The sequence below is a fragment of the Acanthaster planci genome, linkage group LG02 (assembly GCF_054643075.1).
Source record: "Acanthaster planci isolate LZ-2023a linkage group LG02, COTS_SCS, whole genome shotgun sequence".
NCBI classification, from domain to species: Eukaryota; Metazoa; Echinodermata; class Asteroidea; order Valvatida; family Acanthasteridae; genus Acanthaster; species Acanthaster planci.
This window is the reverse complement of record NC_141778.1, coordinates 6,727,642-6,747,969: the sequence shown is the minus strand read 5'-3', so window position 1 is coordinate 6,747,969 and position 20,328 is coordinate 6,727,642. Positions and strand designations below refer to the sequence as shown.

Sequence of the window (20,328 nt, the reverse complement as noted above, 5' to 3'; positions counted from 1 at the left end):
ACATGTACACCCTAAAATTACTGGGCTTGGCAGTGGCAGTTTTGGTAGTGTGATCTTAAGCATATTGCTGTGCATTTTTCCTTCATGTTGACCCTTGATCCTGGTAGTCCTCCATTCTCAAGTTGATCACCGCAAGGGGGCTGTTAGAGTTAAGTTGGGCTGGTTCCGAACTAAAAACCATGGTAGGAATATAGTTTTAGTCTTGACAGAAAACCTCCAATTACAAGCAACATGTTTGATCATTTTATTTAATATAATACCAGTAACATGCCAAGAACAACAAAGACGTTTGAAAATTTTTGTTCCGAGTGCTTACAATAAATTGCATACATGTATGTCACAACTAAAATATCAGTGTAAAATTAAACAGCTTTTGTTCATAGTCAACATTTCAAACAAATTGTTCAATGTTATTTTTCCCTGATCTAAACATGCACAAACACTTGACTTTGTTCAGAATTTGTAACGAATTTTCAATGACCCGCATAAAAGAAGTACAATGTACATGTACTTTGAAACGACATGTGCTGCAGTACTGAACAAACAATAACCTGGTGTCAACTTCCATGAAATCCAGTTGAAGAGAACATTCACACTGGACAAAATTGATCACATGATTACAACTACAGGTTAATAAGATCACTGTTAGTACAAGATTCTGCTTAAAACAAGGAAATTTTTGGATCCCAATCCTTTGTTCTTCATTGCTTTCATTCCTGACAACACAAAGTTCCTGTTATAACAAGGTCATTTGCGAAGTCCAAAGGACCTCTTCTTAACGACATTCAGAATTTACTTCAAAATACTTCTTTATACAAAAGCTGCAAAACCAATGCTGTTATAATAATAATAATACTTGTAATAATATAACTCTGTAACCACATCCCTACTGCTTCTGTGTGTTAATGATTTAAGGAGACACTTAAAGGTGACACCTTTATAATTTCAAGGTTGAGGCATGCTGTATCTTGTCCAGTGTGCGAGTTTCAGGGAGGGTAGATTGGTTTCAGGCCTTTGGCAAATGCAACAAATGATGGAGGCAGGAACCAGGCAGTAAAACCCAGTCTTTTTATTCTTCAACTGCAAGGGGGCACAGACCGTGTCACAGCCATAACAGAATTTTGATCAATATTTTGAATACGGGCAATCTACAGTACAGTGTGTCACCAGAAGGTTGCTGCAGACACGCCATTTTTTGCAGTGCATTGTGGAAATAGTTGACAAATTCTATTCGCCAGGTGTGCGCAAGGAACTTAATTCCCAATATTTGCCAGGAAAGAAGATGGGTTCTAAAGTGCTGAACTTTCGAACCCATCAAAATTTCCCCAAGGTTTCAACTGACATTTCCTCATATGCAAATCATGGTATCATGCTTTTGTCAACAGTAAACTTGAAAAATGGCCTCTCCGCGTCTGTGGCAACCTCTTGGTGGCACACTGCATAGCAAAGGAATTTTTTGTTGAGAAAAAACTTTTCTTAGAAAGCTCACGTTGCCCGTGAAAAACAGGTCCCCGAATCTTTGATGTGCATGCTGCTTGTCACCTTTGAAATAGACACTGGCTCTGTCGGCAGAGAGTAGCGTGCATACCACCTGCGCTGGTCTTTACAACATGGTATACGTGTACATGACACAAGAATGGTACGTCATTCTTTAATAGTTATCAATGCTGGTTGTCCCATTTCAGCAAATAAGCAGGCATTGAGTCCCGTAAGCCCTAGTGCATCCATGAATAAAAATGCGAAGATGAGGTAAAGATGTCAACACATTAGCTGTGTGCTGGAAAATGAAAAGTTTCAAACTTGAGGAAAACTCCCTGGGGTTCGGATACCCTGCTGGACTGCAGTGACTCCGCTGCTAGGTTGGGAAGGTGTTAGGGGGAGCACTCTGTGACCGGCTGATACCTGGGATCTCATGCTGATACCAGGCCTCAAAGTCCTCCACTGACATCAAGACAACACGCTCACGGACAAACTGAACCAAGAAAGGGGGAGAAAAGACAACGGACTTGGAATTGGAAACTGGAAACAGATCAGAAACTGTTTGATCTTGCTTTGAAATAACACACATAAATCAATAAGCCTTGTGTTCATGAAGTTTTCCACCCATCCTTGTTTCTAAGGTCGGTCAATGGCTTGACAACTTTTGACCAAATGTGTACAAATTTGTTGCATACTACAGAAATGGCAAAGACCATCAACAGTAGTTATGCACACTGTTGCAGCTGAATCCTTTTGTAACTGCCAAGTACATGTACATTGTATATTGAAACACATGGAGGAATCAAACCCAAGTACCAAGATTGCATTCCATACCGAACAAAAATACCGTAATTTTTGGAATATAAGCTGCGTGGTGTATAAGCCGCAGCACACAAAAATCGGCAAATTAATGTTTAAAGTTGGTGTATAAGCCACACCGCAGCACTGACGATCCGACCACGAAGGTCATCGTGCTGCATGCTGAACCACCAGTAAGGCACGTCAATGGTTCCACTACATGTGCAATAAGCCTTTTGCCAGTTAACTTTGACCCAAATCTGGTACAGTGAGTTCTTTAAATTCACGTGAACATAACCTGAATTCTCCATACTAAAACCACTGTTGCTATACCTCGTGATTCGGGGCAAGCTTTTCCTTAGTAACATAAGAGATGCCTTGCAACAATACACTGTTCTCAATGGATAAGAAGGGCACAAAGGAACCAGTCCGTTCCAGAGATGGTGGTCGCTATGCGAAAGCTTGCCCTGGATCATGAGGTATAGCAACAGTGTCTTTAGTCAGGGGAATTCAAACTGTTACGTTTATGTGCAGTCAGATATAAACTCAGTGCACCAGATTTTATTCAAATTTAACTCGCAAATGGCTTATTCTAATAAATTTAACTTGTACAAGAAGAGTGCGAATGCCTGCCACCATTAAAAATAAATTCACGTCCTTGAAAGTTAATAATTAATTAATAATTTTTGCGGACACTCAATGATTGTCCTGCGTAGGCAGCTCTTGCCCTTTTTTCGAAGCAGCCAACAAAAGTTATGCTGATAAAAGTCTTGATAACTTGAAGTCGTTTAAGTCAAAAGATTGTTTTATCTCGTAGGCCGACTTTTTCTCATGAAAAGAATAGGCTGTAATGTGCAAAAATACATCCACAACTCGAACTGTCCACAACACTAAATCGATTGATCTCGAAGTTATGACACCGATCAAAAAACACCATCAAATCACTTCAAATATAATAGGCACAAAAGGACTGTCTTGAGACCTTGGTGTGAGCCATTACATTGGCACCACTTGTGTTGCATGCATGCTGCAGGGCACATGCACGGCATACACCACCCCGCCGCGTACGATAAATTCTGCTTTCAGGCTAGCCTGAGTGCTACTGAAGACCCATTCATGGGCAGTCCAATCGCTGACTCTTTCTGATAACCACGTGACCACAGAAAGTTGGGTCATCAGAAAACCCAAGCAAAAACAAACCCGAAATTCTGTGGCATGTCACGCTGAACACTACTGGCGATGATATGACCATAAGACGAAAGATCTGCTTCACAAAGGTATAAGCCGTTGAGATTTATTTACTAGTAGAAAGAAACCTTTACGTAACAACAATAAAAATTTTTTTAGTGAACTGAGTATTTGCGTGCAAAAAATACACAATGCGAATGAATAAAATGACTGATTTATCCTTCAAAGGTTGCCATTAGTAAGCTGCCCGCATTATAAGCCACAGGGACATTTTTCAGAGTGAGAATCAATGCACAAGCCGTGGCTTATATTCCCAAAATTACGGTACTGATGGATATCATCACGCCTGACACAGATTCACTTTTTTTGTATCCAAGTCAGGTTTACCAGGCCACAAAGCCAAGCAGCAATTCAGTATGCTTGCTGGACTTGGGAAAGGGATTTGATTCCAACTCTGGTTGCAGTTTTTACTGTGGGGAGAAAAAGACCGCACTCACCTCGATGGCAGCACTGACGTCTGGTAGGCACAGTTCCCAAGGCTTGAGGCCCGTCAGGACATTGAGGAACTTCTGCGGCGTGATCTTGCGGCTCTCTATGATGCCCATGGACTGCAGCTTGTCCAGGAGCGCCGCGCATGCCATATCGCTGAAGACGTAGCCGGGGAGACGTGAGGTCAGCTCCTGGAACCTGATGATGCCAACAAAATGAACAGCGTTATAAAATGGCCTATCACAATCGCCCAGGACAATATGAACAAAACTGGTACTCCCATTCAGAGTCCTGACGGTGATGGTCATTAGAGGGTGGCTTTTCACTGTGTGCTCTTTGGCAAGAGTCACACAGTTTAGCTGAAATTTTTGCACACTGATCATTGGGGAGAGTACACCCCCCTGACAACATCTCTGCTCATGGCTACAAATCATAAGTATATGCAGTCAACTCCATTGTAACTGTTGATGGGACCACCTGATTTACCATACTACAACTGAAATTGTTACAAAAAGAAAATATAGTAAAAATAATGAATTCAATAGATGGAGCCCCTCAAATCCTACTCTTTATAACATAACGGCGTTCATCACGTTGACAGTTTTGACCACCTTTTGGCACAGTTCACATTGAACCTTTACATTTCCTGACCCAAATTTCAACCTGAATTCCCAACAGCTTGTGAATTACAGAAAGTGTCCAAATCCTTTAGAGCAATTTATAAGTCAATGCTCATTTTAGTGGAGATGATACGATCCACTGAGTTTTGTTTTGGTAAGTTGAATCACATGTATGCAAATCTCCCCATGACTCCACTGTTCCTCACCATTTGCTTTCCTCTTCCACCTTTTTCTTTCTCATCTTCTCCTCGGCAGACTCCTCGTTGTCTCTTGCAGCTTCCTTCATCCTCTCCAGCTGGGCGCTGATGTGGAGGTTGGTTCGGATGGCTCGGAACTTCTCCTCGCTGCGCCACAGCTTCTTCCTGCAAACAGTGTCAAAGTCAGGAATTGTTACTGTCCTGCCGATACGGCAGAGCAGAGAAATGAATTCAGATACAAGTCTAAGCCAGGAAGGGCAAAAATGCTGACCACTGTTCCCTGAGCCATGAGGGCGTGGCTCAGGGAAATTTCTTTCAAGCTGAAAGTGTGTACTCATTATAAGCTGAAAATCTGTGCACATTCAGGTGAAATGTGCACACATTTAGTTGGAATTGATCATATGCACTCCATCTCATTTACTCCCCTGAACCAGTGACCTTTTTTAAAAGAAAAGTCCAGAAATTTGAAATTTCATAACCAGATCATTGAATATGCATCGCATGTGCAGTATTAAATAGACAAGAAAACTTCCCTGAGATCTTACTTTTCCAGGACTTCCAACTTATCGTGAAGCATGAGGGCCTTGTCTTCAGTAACATCGGCGAAGCGACTCCGGAGCTCTGCTGGTAGATGGGCATGTTTGTGACTAGGGAAGATGGGTTTGAATTCATTCTTGGGAGGTGCACTGCAGACGAAAAACAAAGACTGCATAAGCAACCAGGAAAGATTTCCTTTAAAAAGAACACTTGAATAAGCAATTGACGGGAAAAAAAGGTTGTGTAACTTTGTGGCTTACTGCAGCAATGTTTTCATTCGGTCAAAAGTATCAATGAAAACAGAGAGTGATATAGTTTCTCTTTAGACTGTCTCAACCTAACACATTCAGTAATTTACTTTAGATGTTGAACTCACTGTCCTTTCCCTCAAATATTTAATATACACAGTCCTAAATAGAACAATTACCAAGTCTCTACCAACATTTCAAAATTCCCAAACACAGTGTAAAGTTTGGAATTGAAGCCTATCAGAAAAGTCATTACAATTTTTCCCAAATTTCTAAGATTGTGCTGCTCTGTAATAACTATACCTCATTGTGCGTAGTTTGCGATTGGTTGTGGCCACCCATGTGTGTATCTGTTTCTCCTGGGGTCTGGTGGCTTTCTGGTCCCTCTCTTCAAGATGCTTTTGCTGCAATAGAAATACGATCATACACTGACTTCAAACCATGACTTGGACCAATTCAGTGGAGTTGCTAAGTTAAAATATTGCTTGTACATGTAATGACACTATAGATATAAACCAGGTACCATTTGAAAGTTGCTGTTTCTCACAAGTAAACAATCCTAAACTTGTGGCATCGATTCTACTCAAATGGTTATTCATAATACCTTATCCCTATTCAACAACCCACATTTGAGAATGCCCACTGCAATGTGATAAATGCCCACTGCATAAAACCACACCGCCACCTGGATATGAGACAGTTTACTCCATCCCTATTGGTCAAGAGTCTGTGTGCTCAGCAGCATGCAGAACTCACCATGTGCGCACACCAAGTCCATATATGGAGATTCTTCTGAACTACTTGCACAAGGAATATACCACAAAATGGACGGGGGTGTTCGGAAGAATTAAAGCAAAATTCTTGAACAAAATCCTTGGAAATTTATTGCATGTTGACTGCTTTCGACTCTGACTAAAACAGCTTGGGCATTGGCAGCATCCATTCTCCAGAGTCAGTCTTAAAAACACATGCACCGTTATGTATTCCCTTATGCACATTTCATAGGTTGGCAAGGAAGTTTGGCTTGTAAGCCTGCACATGCATCCCACCATGGACACCATGCTTAAAGGGTGAACACAAAATGACTGCACTAGAGCTGTAAGCACAGAACAGTGATCTAATTCATGCCACAATTAAACTTCTGTCCAGTTAAGAACCATGTAGGCACGTGAAGTCCTTTTCATGCACCAGCTGGTAACTTCCTCTTCGGAATGAAGCAAAACATTCTCTGCTTGGTAAAAATGTTTGCTGAAATAGTTTTTGCTTTATAAAAATCAACTCCTGATTCATGAGAATTCTTTGGATTTTTGTCAACTAGTTTCCAATAGATCAATGAAATTTAGCCTGGGTTATTCACGAATGTAAAAAGAGCTTGAAAGGTGCATTGGAAAAATTCTGCTTTGTTATTAATAGAACCACTCGCCTTTTACGAATTTAGAGCAAAAATCCAAAAAAAAGCTGGTCCCTAAGGATACTTACCAACAGTGCTGGTCCCTTGGTGACAGTCCTTTGACCAGAAGAAGTAGCACTAGCACTGCGCTCACTAGCAATGGAAGGCGACCTGAAAGACGTATCAAGAATGCAGTGTGATTACGGAAGGTCTATTCATTCACACTTGGCATACTGGAGCAAACTACGGGAGTGCAATGTGGTGACTCGAGACATTCACTGTCATCGATATTTCACATCAAAGCGAAATGTGCAATAACTCAACAGCAAAGTTGGAAACCAATTACATGTTCATACTGTGAGTCGTAAATTTGCATAAAGGCTGTCATATGCACTGCACATCCTGCAGAACTTCACGTTGTATCAGATGACAAGAAAAAAAGCAGTTTCACGTATTTAGGGGGCACAAACTTATATCTCAGACTTTTCTCTGTGGTCTTAGTTTCAAATCAACTTTGTTTGGGCAATGCTACATGTGAGTTGTGAAGAACGAAACTTCACTACAAAAGTACAGTTGAACTCCTTGAGCCAAGTTCTTGGCAGTAAATTGCATTATAAATTTTTACAGTGCACAAAAGCAACAGAAAACTACAACCGTGCAACGCCCTGGACCGTTTGCCATACCTGTCTTGCCTGGCTCCCCGCCTTGAGGCTGTGTCATCATTATCTTCATTCTTGCCAACCATGCCAACCAATGAGGCACTCTCAATGATGTCATCCAGTATCTTGAAGGTGCTTGAAGCTGTGAACACAGAGAGATAATCACTGTGACTGAGTTGTTTGTGATCAAGTTGAGAGACAGAACTTTGCGCAGCAAATTAGAACACGCACTGCATTCAGTAAAGTCCCTTATGAGTTCAACCCTAACCACCAGGGACCAAGTCTTGTGATGGTCTTAACTGCAATGGTTTTTAGGGTTTTCTGATGGTCTTAACTGCAATGGTTTTGTAGGGTCTGGTGATGGTCTTAACTGTGATGGTTTTTGTAAGGTCTTGCGATAGTGCTAACTGTGATGGTTTTAGGGTCTTGTGATGGTCTTAACTGTGATGGTTTTGTAGGGTCTTGTGATGGTCCTAACTGTGATGGTTTTTGTAGGGTCTTGTGATGGTCTTAACTGTGATGGTTTTGTAGGGTCTTGTGATGGTCCTAACAGTGATGGTTTTGAAGGGTCTTCTGATGGTCTTAACCGTGATGGTTTTTATAGCATCTTCTGATGGTCCTAACTGTGATGGTTTGTAGGGTCTTGTGATGGTCTTAACTGTGATGGTTTTTGTAGGGACTTGTGATGGTCTTAACTGTGATGGTTTTGTAGGGTCTTGTGATGGTCTTAACTGTGATGGTTTTTAGGGTCTTCTGATGGTCTTAACTGCAATGGTTTTGTAGGGTCTTCTGATGGTCTTAACTGTGATGGTTTTGGGGTCTTGTGATGGTCTTAACTGTGATGGTTTTGTAGGGTCTTGTGATGGTCTTAACTGTGATGGTTTTGTAGGGTTTTCCATATGTTTGCCAGACTGTGTCCAAACGGCCTCCAATTATTACAACACAGGCAATCTGTGTGTATCCAGCGTGGAGTGGTTGAGGGGGTCCCAACTAGGACTCTATCTCTATCGTCCAACTCACCTTTGCCAAGCTCTCTGAGGCTCTCTCTCTTTCCTGCCCCATCCTCCTCTCTGCGGGGTGTGCTCTCGGCACTACTCTGGTTGACCGACTGACTGAGGGTGGAGCTGGCCCTAGTCTGGCCTAGGGAAGTCATGCCTGACCCCGCTTGGACTGACACCCTCCGGCCCGGGCGGGGTAAGGACATGGAGGCGGTCAGGTTGAGGCCATGGATGGCCGTCTTGGTGCTGGTGCGGGATTTCTGCAATTTGAGGTAAGAAATAAATGTGCATGGGATTCCTTGGCAACTAAGACTACGTCTAGTATATCAAAATAACTTACCTGGATTGTATTATTTAATTGAATTCAGTCAAAGAAACAAAACAAAACAAAACAAAACAAAACAAAACATATAATTTGATTCAATCTTACCACACAATCAGGACAGTGTTGTGCAAGGCAGATAAAACTCACTGTGCAAAAATCTACAGACACACACATTGCAGTACGAAGGGCATACCGCATCTTCTGATTGCTCATTTTCTTTTCTGTATTCCGCACACAGTGTTAGTAAAAGCTCAATGACGTTTTGAAAAAGTTAGAAAATACACAATAAAGATTGCACACTTCAGCAGTCAAGTTTTTCTTGGCCGTTACTGTACCTGGCCGCCTTGAGAGAAAAGACTTGGTAGGCTGTCCGTCTTTGCCATAGCAATGAAAAAACACCCCTTGTATTAATCATACTGTCATTTTTTCCATGCTTTATATTGAAAGGCTGAAGATAGTTTGCAGTGCACATGTAGCAACCACACCAATAAGCTAGACAATACTTCAACAGTGACTGGTTAAGTTTCTCAAGAATTTCGATTTTCAAAGCTTATGAACGCACATAATATAATGTTCTCAGTGCACTCTTAGTACTCATTGGCAGTGGACACAATGAATGTGCGCCAATCTCAAACAAAGATTTTATGTACACCTGCTCTGCCGAAGTCAAATTTGCTTTTCTTATTATCTATCAAAAAGCTGCCTTCTTTTTTTTCAGCTCAATCTGAAGTTAAGGTAAAGCTGCTAGCATGGTAACTTTGAAAGTACATGTAATGCCTAGCTACATGGCACATACAGGTTTGTATGGCATCTCACTCGACACCCTGAATATCAGCAGCATTCATCCTGTATATCAAGTAACATGGGGGTGTCTGTGCCAATATCTGTGGACAATTAAAAAGAGAACGCGGGAATCAATTTAAATCTTATCCAGTCATCTCACTGCTTACCAGATGGCCGGCTCCTGGGTTGGTGACAAACGAATTCCATCGTGTGTCCACCAGCTTCTCTCTCCTTTTGTCTCTCACAGTCGTCTTGCAAAATGTGTTCTGCCGTAGATCTCTAAATGACGGAAAAGGCACAGAATTAGAAGACAGTTTTGAAGATCAATTTACCCAGTTCATAGCAAAGCCGATGTGACAAAGGCCAGCTAGCACCACTTTCCATGTGATGGAAAAATGTGGAGGAATCTTACTTGTACTTGATGTTCCAGCATTTGGTGATCGGTTCCATGGCTGCGGGAGGCTCTGTCATCATTGCCTCCAGAATCCAATTCAATACGCAAAGCTGTCGAAAAATTGCATGTCTGCAAAAGGGGAAAGGAATTCAACAATAATACTGTAAACTGAACAATGTCTACAACTAGGTTGTAGAAGGAAAGTTTTTAATAACGTAGACCATATTTAAAGAAAATCACACATAATCATTATAAGAGGCACATAAGGAAACTGTCAACATTTGCTTTCAACCCTAAGCTACAGGGCGTTTTGCCTAAAAGCCTCTAAACAAATGGTACATGTACATTCATTACAGTTGTGCCAATCCTGTCTAAGCCTCAATCCTTCAGAAATGTTCACAAGCCCTGCGGTAGATTTGGAAGGGACAGGGAGTTTTGGAGTTTGAGGTACCTGCTGGTCCTGTCTTCCTCTTCGCTGTCCACATTGATATTAGACCGAATCGGGGTGTAGGGGCGAGGTGGTTCTGCGTTCTTCTTCTTCCGTCTCCGTCGGACCACGGGAGAAGAGGCGGTGCTCAGGATGGACTTGGCTGGGGTGGAGGCAGCCCCACCCGGCTCGCCCATCACCACGCTCAACAAGGAGGAGGAAGGGGGCTCTGATGAGGCCGGCTCAGCCTCTCTTCCCTCTTGCTCCGAGGGGAGGGGTGTCTGTGTGGCAGGGGTGTAGAGATGGGTCTCGGGGCGGGAGAAGGAGACTTCCTTCTTACCCTCACTGTTGGATGGAGTCAGGAAGATGCTGGTGGATAGGAAATTTAAAAAAAGACTTGTTTACATAAGGCATCCCAGTCTACATGTGTATGATTCAAGAAAGTGTCAGCTGCAGCCTTAGAAAGTGTTGTTTTTGCCACACTAAAGTGGAAGGGTGCTAAATAGAACTTCAGGAGAAGTGTTCAGGGCTAATTTGAATGTTCCCAGGGAAGAAGCTCCTCCTTCTTCCAGTCATAGACAGGGAATGCAACAGAGAACGAATGATGCCTGCAGTAACATCTTGCAGACTGAGAGATGCGGGTAAGTTCGGACTTTGAGGTAGAGTGAAGATTTCTGAACTATTTGTGTGGCATCTCTGTACCTGAGATCTTCATCCCTTGCGAGATCATCGTCTGTGTCCTCATCCGAGCTATCCAAATTGGGAGGTTGCCACTCTCGCTGTCTCCTCTCTGCATCCTGCAACCTTCTGTTCTCTTCTGCATTCAGCTACATGACAGAAAGGATAAAAATTATATGCATGACATCACTGGACAAGAATGTGTTTTTCTGAAAATTGGAAATGGTAATCACTTTAATGGTATTGCAGACATGCAGACACTGTTGTTGGTCAATCACCAAGCATCCAGTTTCAAAGGTCAAGTCTGCTAAGAGCCTTTATCTTAAGGTAAACTTGAATTCTCAATTCTCGCTGGTTGTGTGACATATAACCGTATTGCACAGTCCAAGTCAAACACTGCGTAATGTGCAATTGTAACTCAACACAATGTGCCTTTTTGATGCTAAAAGTAAACCGCACAACTGCAAATTTACTCTAAATTCAAAGGTGGCCCGTTTGTGCAAATACACCCTCATAACATCTTCATTGCACGTCAAGTTTGTTAGAAGAAAATTTGTTATTACACTCATGCTCGTAGAACACATAATACTGTAGTGCACCTGTGTCCCGTATACCGCAAGGCCGAAATGCCACTCGGCTTTCGGCCTTGTGGTACATGTACATGTATATACGGGACACAAATGCACTACAATATTCTGTGTTCCACTTATGCTTTTGTGATAACTAATATAATCAAAAAATCATGAATCAGCCAAGAGTCATCCATGCTTTCTCAAGTCACTAGCTGTCAAAATGAACCTTGAGATACACATTCTTTTTTTCAATCAGTTATTGTTATTCCTCATCCCCTGCTACACCTGTGACTAAACTTATGAATGACATGTACATGTCACTGGATAACCAAAATGGTTGTACATTACTGCAGCCAGTCTTGTATTCAAGTCCATCACAAGTCCATCACAGTCATTTTGTCTTAAGCCAATTCTCCAGCTACCCAAATGAATTCTGACAAAATTCACCCTTGTTACTTATGACTGGCCTTGTGAAGGGACTTATGACTGGTCTTGTGAAGGGGCTTATGACTGGCCTTGTGAAGGGACTTATGACTGGCCTTGTGAAGGGGCTTATGACTGGCCTTGTGAAGGGGCTTATGACTGGCCTTGTGAAGGGACTTATGACTGGTCTTGTGAAGGGGCTTATGACTGGCCTTGTGAAAGGACTTATGACTGGCCTTGTGAAGGGGCTTATGACTGGCCTTGTGAAGGGGCTTATGACTGGCCTTGTGAAGGGACTTATGACTGGCCTTGTGAAGACACATGTGAAAGGAGATGGGATGGGACTTGATTCCAATAGTGACTGCAACCGTTCCTAGACAGCTGTGACCTTCTTTCAATGGTAACTAGGTTTGACACCTGCTGACTCCATGTTTACCCTTTCTTCATCCTCTTTCCTGATAGCTGTGAACACCCCATGCCCAAGCTTCACCCAATTCACCATTTTTCTGTAAAACGAAAAGAAGCAACTTATTTACTCTAAATGAGAAAAAAAACACAACTTTTTAGCAATGTATAACAGAGAGATTACATATAGTTTATTCTCGTGGTGGCAAAGAAAAATGGGTCCATTTTGTGAATAATTAAAATGCCATTTTGGATCTTCTGCCTGTACATGTATATGCACATACTTCATTATCAGAAAACTTTTTCTTTATCTACAGCAACTATACAAAGTTGTAGTGGCATTCTAACAAAATTGAAGACATTTAATTTTCGAGACAGCACCATGCTGAGCAGTATTTCTGGTTTGATTTTTGCTCAAACGTACGCACCAACTACAATGCACGGTATTTTTCTACCTAAGCTACACAAGAAAAATTACAGATTTTGGCTTTCACTCACTGCCTGCAGAAACTTGCATTAACATTGTAACTATTCCAGTTAACACAAACTGAAAAATGGCTAAGTTTTTAGGTGCTTATTGCCCAACAACCTCCAAAAATGTCACCAGACGTAGTTCCCCACATACCGTACCTCGCTGAGGATATTTCTTTGTTTAAAGACTTCTTATTCTTGTGGTTGCGGCGGAACACAAACTTCCTCGGCGGCGGTTTGTTCTCGCTGGGCTGCGGGATCAAGACTCCATCCTTCTTGTCTTTCTCCTCCTCCCCTTCCTCATCTGAGCCACTCCCAGATGAGTCTTCTGACTGGGCCTATGTGTGGGCAAGAAGAACGGCAAGCTATAAAATGTCAAGAGGCAGTACGTGCATGCACGACTCTAGTAAGCAACCATACCTGTGCCATTTATCGGTGACTCTCTGGAAATGTTTACTGTAGGAGGAATCCTGTGAATTTATCCTCCAACGTCTGATAATGTACCGTGTTCCAACCCTTCCCAAAAAATTCTTTGGTCTTCACTAAAATTTCTTAAACAATCCATATACAGGGAAACCTGACAAGTTAGCATGTTTAACACCAGTTATAGTCATTATAACATGAACAAAGAAATTGCATGGAGTGGGATTTGAACCCACAACGTCCAGAATACTGTACATGTACCAGCACTCCCCCATATGAACTTTCTTGCCCAGGTTCCTTCCATCTGTCAATGTCATTGATGAACGGGGGGGGGGGGGAATAGACAGAAGCTTCTAATCCTGGACTTCAATATCAAGATGTAAGATAAATGTAGTGGCCACATGGACAGGAAAGTCCTGATGAAACTGGAAAATTACTGGAGATCTTAAACATGTTGAAGGGTGAGATTTCACAAAGATTGCAAAAGCTTTCCCCCTTCTTGTATCCATTCAATGGAAAATGGTAAGTGAAGCCTTTACACTCACATTTTAGGACATTTTGCAAAATTTTAATCATAATCTTCAGGACAGCAGAACATTGATCAAATTAGTGCTATTGTGCAATTCATTTACATACGTGTACATGTACACAGCACAAGCAATAACAGATTAACAGGGAAAGAAAAAAAAAATGAAGATGGAAATATAGCAAAACATCAGGAGAGGCAAAGTGTGAAATATTAAAACTTCATTTATTTATAATTTTCTTAATTGTCTAAAATCACATGGCTGATGTACATGTATGGCTATCCTTTCAGTCTCTTCATTCTTCCTTGTTTTGTGATTTGATGTAATTTCCCAAGTCAAGTGAAATTACTCTTTTGCACAATTCCTCCTCTGTCTCCCAGGATGATGTGTAAATTCAGCACACCCTCCAAGGAACTGGTACTGTTTGCCGATGCCATAGATACGTATTAAACAACCAGGGCAGTGCAAACATGGACACAGTGTTTTTCAATCACTGTGCAAAGAAGATGCTTATTACAGAGACCCTACGGCTCACAGTTTCTGTGTGCATTTGCTCCAACAGTACAGATTTGGAGGACAAGATACAATGCATAGTCTCAGGACTGTATTTCAGGGCTGCATCTCAACAACCTGCAAATTTGCCTCTGGCATATTGACACATGCATGCAGCTTACTGCAATCTCCCAGATTTGTGCAATGGATTAATGCACATCTTAAATCTCTGTGGGAAGTCACAGGTTAACAATCCAACGATGGGTAAAATCAACGTCCTAGCATTTCCTGAGTCTAAAACTATTACTTTGTTATTACTGTACTGTATGTCTATAAGTGAAGAATTTTGCGCTCTGTCCCGAAGTAATGTACATGTATATTATGGATCAGTTATTTAAGAGTTAGAAACATTTTGAATTGATCTTGCCTATACATGTATGGTAGTTTGGGTGCGGTTTGGTTTTTGTACATGGGTGGTTAATTGAAGAAATACACGTTCTCTTTAAGAATAAAATTCCAAAAACAAGTACAACTTTAAGACCAACGTGTGCTTCCTAATACCCAGATGGTCGTATTTTTGTTTTGCTAAAATAAAAGAAACAATTTTTAATCTGTGTTTTGTAAAGTACAATTTTTATTTCATGTCAAAGCTGTGAAATATTTGACAGATTAAAATTAATGTCCATGCCGTGAAGTCAAAGTGCAGCTACAATGGCAACAAGGGCAACGATAAACCCCCGCAATTGTTCTATGGCACTACAGAGACGAGGACTCTTCAATTCTCGAGAGAATTATCAACAAATCAGTTTAATAATTAAACGGGCATTGTTATGTCACCAGGGTGACGGCGTTCTCACAAAACTGAACGGCGCACACGCACTGCACAGCACGAAGCCAACGTGCAATTAATTTACTTCAATTGCAGTTTCTGTCTGGCACCGGTACACGCCATAATGGGGGGGGTTGGGTTTTTGACTGAATACGTGTCAAGACTACAACAGATGTCAACCAAAACAAATGGCTGCCACTGTGTAGATTTGCAATTAACTAGACAAAAAGTCAATATTGCCTGCATTTTCTGGAATGAATTCCCTTTGGTAGTGTGCATACATCTACAATGTACAGTGTGTATGGGATAGAAGATTCTCATTCAACTTGCATGATTATACATGTAAATGACAAAACATATAATGTATCAATCCAAATTGAAATAAAAACATATAATGAAATACTGTGATATTTCAGAGGCATTTGTACATGTATGCATGCAGACATGTTTTATTTCACTTCTAAATATTTCCTATTTAGTTTTAATTTTGCATCAATTTTAACTAACATGGTTAAAATGCTCTAGAAAAATAAGATTCTCTGAATGTTTTTTTTTACATGTACATCCATAATGCCTCAACTTCAGTAAATAACAGTATATGTATGTACATGTACTTACATGTAAACCTCAGATGCAAACTTAATCCAAGCACAAGTTATCATCAGATGACACACATTTTGCATAGCATTTTGACCCAAACTCCCTAAGTATTTTGACTCTATATATACAATGTAGCTTTGCCCCTAATCCCGTACTGGTTAAGAACATCTCTGATGACTTCCAAAAACTATTCTTGTGTATTTCAGGCCAATGGCACACTTTCCTCTTTGTTTTAAACTTAGCAGGTTATCAAGGCCTAATGTAAAGTCACACCATATCATGCATGTGCTCTGCCTGCCAGCAAACTTCTACAAATCAGGGTTAGTTTTATAAGACTTGGGACAGTTACGGTTAATCAGAGAAGAAAGCACTCAGGTACATGTATCTCCTTAACCATGTTAACTTGACAGTCTTAGTCCCAGATCACTCTGAAAACTCAATCACAAAACTGCAAATTAATTTATGAACTAGGGCTGGAAAGATAACAAGGAGCTACATATGTTTAGAAAGAAAGGGGGGTGTTGCATGGTCCAAACCGATGCGCTGCACATCCCCGCATGAAAGGTTGCTACCGCCTAAATTGAAATTGTCGTGAAATACTGAACTTGCAGGATGGAAAAATATTGCAGTTGGACCCTAACCTGCACATGTACAATAGATGAACATGAAGCTGAATACTTACCAAGTCCTGCCCTAGAGCGTGAAGGATGAGCTTCTTTTCTTTAAGGTGTAGGGGTTCCCCTAGCACCTGGTAGGGTTTGTGGTTCACAGACCGATAACCTTGCTCTTTCATCTGCTGAAGCCTATCAAATGAGAGTGAATGGAAAATGCAGTCATGGTTGAAGTTGATAAAGAACACGCTTTGAAAGAGACAATTCTGGAGTCCCAAGTCTTTTTTTCATTTCAGTTCCCTTTTCCCCCAATCCTTTCATAATGCAATTCGAGAGTTGACTGCAATTTACGCTGAGCGGTCCCTGCATGCGTACTCTGCACTGTACTCACCGTCTCGCATAACTGGCTTTAAAGATTTCTTCCTTGGACGGTGAGGCACAGTTTGACTTGTAGTGAACATCTGAGCGGGCTAGAATATACTCCCCCTGGTGGGATGGCAGGGGTAAGGGGACAGCTTGGATATATGACCTGGGGTCGCGGGACTTTGCTGGACACATCCTGGAGCAGTGGGCTGCAGATTACGGTCACCTCAAGAGCATTGTAGCGGATTCTAGATGAATGGACTGAGGTTGAATCTGATGTTACTCTGTGGGAATTCTGAAACTACAAAAGATGAATTTGGATACATTGTAGGGTGCTTGCTGTCCAACAAAATTACAAGTTTCTTACACGATGGCAGATGTTAGAGTCTCTTTATTATGATAATATGACACACTTTTGAACCTTTAGTTAGTGGTTGCTGACGCTGTGTGTGTTGATGCTTGTGACACTAAATAGTATTAACCCTAACAGTCATCAGTCCTCAAACAGGTGCAGGATTGAGGAGTGTTAGGGTTAAGGGTGGGAATTTACATTTAATTTGAAAAACGTTCACATATCGATATACCCATATCGTTTAAATGTTTAGCAAATACTTTACAGAGGCCGCCCCCTACGTTGGGTGTTTTCATATGCATAATTAACTTTCAACAATACCGGTACATGTGGTCCAAGCTATGTAAAAATGTAGATTTACATGTACATGTATGTTCGGGCATTCATAACAAGTAATATTTATTGTTTTAAGCTGTGTTCCTGTTGGACCTTTTTGGTTAACTTACCGCAACTTTCCTGAAGCATTGAAAAATTGAATCCAATGGGAACACATGGTGAACTAACGTCCCTGTCAACTTACTGCAATCGTGATGTAGAACTAACAAGTCAAAAAGGGTTGCGGAAGATTTCCACGCAGCCACGGTAAGTTAGCAGGGGCGCTAAAAAGTCCAATGGGGACAATCCCTGTACAATGTAGACTGACCGTGACCACGCTAAACCTATGAACAAGACTACCGTTACACAGAGATCGACAGCAGGCACGCAAAAAATGGTTGTATGATTCCCAGTCTCCTTGCATACAGTACACTAGCATAAAACGCACACACAGTCAAGCGCACCCAGATAACATGGATAACGCTATACACACATTGTGTAAGGGTACATATACATGTACATGTTGTACGATTGCCACTTAAAAGGTGGCAGATTTGGCCGAATTTGTCTGATTTTGTCATTTTTTGATCAGATTTTGCCAATTTTGTCATGATTTGTACAGCACTGGTAATGAATTCACCTAGTCTTACACAGCGAATAAACATTCCGTTACGATAAAAAGTCCAAGTGGGAATGTGCAGCATTGGTAGAATGACACGAAGGTATGTTGCAGTAAGTTTCTGCGTGGCCACGGAAGAAAAAGTCCAATGGAAACACTGCTTTAGAATTCAATTTTTTGCACATAAACATGATAAAGTAAATGGATGCCGAAAAGGGGAAAAAAACAGCAGGCTTATGTACAGTAACTGGCATTGTTTACAATAAAAATGAACGTGGGATTGCATCAATCACAACGTCAAACCTCTAATAGGGAGGTTCTGTTTAAAACATTTGTGAAAATCTGTAAACGGATATGGAATTTTTTTGTTTAAACATTTAAACGTCCCACCCTTAAATAGCACAAAGGAATGAGAAACTTCTTTGTGATGGTGTTTCGACTCTAATACTTTGCTGAACCTTTCACACAGACATGTATGAGAGAAGCACGGAAGTTACAGGTTCAATTCCACATGTAGCAGAAAACAACATTTGAAATAACCTTTAAAGAGTAAAATCAGGAAACAGAGCAATCTAGTGACCGGTGAAGTTGGCCCATGTACTTATATCGATTCACTTGGGGTGCAGTTTCGTACATGTGTTATAGACATGATAGACCAACTAATTTTCACAAAACTACATCTACATGTATTTCTAACATACTGTAGGACATATGTTGAACCTATAATTTAATTTAAAAAAAGTAACGGCGACATAAAGTTAATGTAAACACTACTGTACTACCTAGAATCCTCAAGTGGCACTATCGTTCTCTGGGAAAGAGTTCCATACAAAGACATCACTTGACATCCTGTGCACAAACCCTAGTATGAGATTGGTCCGAAAAATTCCAAGTGTTTCCTAAGTCAACATTCCAATATTTCAGTTCCATGCTCTTCGGACACGGTATCACTTTCTGGAGGCTGATAATGATCTATTCTAGGCCTATACAACTTTGGGGAAAAATTATTGATTTCCAGATATGGAAGTTTATGTTGAGTAACTCATAGCTGTTAAAGTTTCCTTTCAGGTACACGTACTCTGTGTGGTAGTTGCACATTCCCGCAAGTTCCTTGGGTACCGCATCGACCGCGGTACCCCACGGGGGCTTGAGCGCCTGTAGACGGGTAGCAAGTAGAATGCACGCGGTCCACCAACGATCAACCTCGTGGGAGTTTTCAAGACTATAGGCCTACAGTAAAAAGTGTACAATGCCGACAAGTCTGTAACGGAATGCTCCTTGTCGAGCTCTCGTTCAGTCACCTTCAAGGAACTTATTTCACAGGCAATTGCTGCAAACACATCAATAATTCACCCATACAAAAATCATCAACGCGCTGCAGGCCAAAATCAATCCCGATCAAAAGTTCAGTGGCGTTAACAGTGCTTAGTGGTCACACAGTACACCGTACGTACCAGCGAAAACTTATTATCATGTAAATTTTGGCTGTGCCAGTAACAGCTCTCACACCTACTCATACGGCTATGTTTCAAGTACAATTTTTGATAGTTCGTTTTAGCCTTTAACGGTTACTTGTCACACATTCAACAGTGTCGGAGAAAAGAAAAACCCTGCGTACAGCTTAAATCTCCACAACGGATAAGTGACTGCATGTATTGCCTGAATTTCGCTAACAGACGCAGCATCTGCAATAATGTTTACACCATTCCTAGTGGGTAGAGTAAACTTATTCTAACAGCGAGGCCGTTCCTTAGTTACTGCAAATAATAATAGAGCTGGACCGGATCAGTGTCTCGTCAAGTTGTGCGACGTTTTCTTTGAATAACAGACCAGGGATTAGGGCCTATAACTGTCCGGGCCGAGATTAAGGTTGCTATTTTGATGCTCAAAAAAACTGTGGAATTTTTGTTTGCTTTTTATTTTACCAATTTCCACATGTCTTGTCAGCACACTTAAAACAATACAGCCAATGAGGCGGACTAGTTGTGGGCACCATGGGTAACCCGAACTTGGAAAATCTTGAGTGGGTATATTCCCCAACCACCGTCTGTAAAAGATCAACCGCTCCGATCCCTCCCCCTCCCGCAAAGAAGGGTGGCATAATGCCTGTGCACAA

General features: G+C 41.3%; 1 protein-coding gene across 3 annotated transcripts; it reads right to left on the bottom strand.

The window, feature by feature from the left end:
* Positions 1–215: 215 nt before the first annotated feature.
* Positions 216–19,814, bottom strand: LOC110986702 (uncharacterized). Of its 3 annotated transcripts, none has more exons than XM_087133521.1 (18): positions 19,259–19,814; positions 16,955–17,227; positions 16,635–16,755; positions 13,241–13,419; positions 12,642–12,711; positions 11,235–11,359; positions 10,557–10,901; positions 10,124–10,234; positions 9,879–9,990; positions 9,264–9,302; positions 8,626–8,863; positions 7,630–7,747; positions 7,036–7,117; positions 5,860–5,960; positions 5,317–5,457; positions 4,781–4,936; positions 3,963–4,152; positions 216–1,972 (listed from the first exon to the last, which is right to left on the bottom strand). In XM_087133521.1, the coding sequence occupies exons 2-18, from the start codon at positions 17,119–17,121 to the stop codon at positions 1,856–1,858; spliced, it is 2,412 nt and encodes an 803-aa protein (XP_086989647.1). In that variant the 5' UTR covers positions 17,122–17,227; positions 19,259–19,814; the 3' UTR covers positions 216–1,855. The 3 variants fall into 3 exon arrangements, with proteins under 3 accessions (XP_086989647.1, XP_086989645.1, XP_086989648.1); XM_087133519.1 differs by having other exon boundaries at positions 19,291–19,814; XM_087133522.1 differs by lacking the exon at positions 9,264–9,302 and having other exon boundaries at positions 19,291–19,809.
* Between the last annotated feature and the right edge of the window lie 514 nt (positions 19,815–20,328).

Bases quoted from the DNA above. Each gene is read 5' to 3' on its own strand.
- LOC110986702 (XM_087133521.1), bottom strand. From the start codon at position 17,121: ATGTGTCCAGCAAAGTCCCGCGACCCCAGGTCATATATCCAAGCTGTC. The intron at 13,420-16,634 runs GTAAGTATTCAG...GCCCACACATAG, and splicing joins ACGCTCTAGGGCAGGACTTG to GCCCAGTCAGAAGACTCATC. The intron at 12,712-13,240 runs GTACGGTATGTG...TTCGTTTTACAG, and splicing joins AAAGAAATATCCTCAGCGAG to AAAAATGGTGAATTGGGTGA.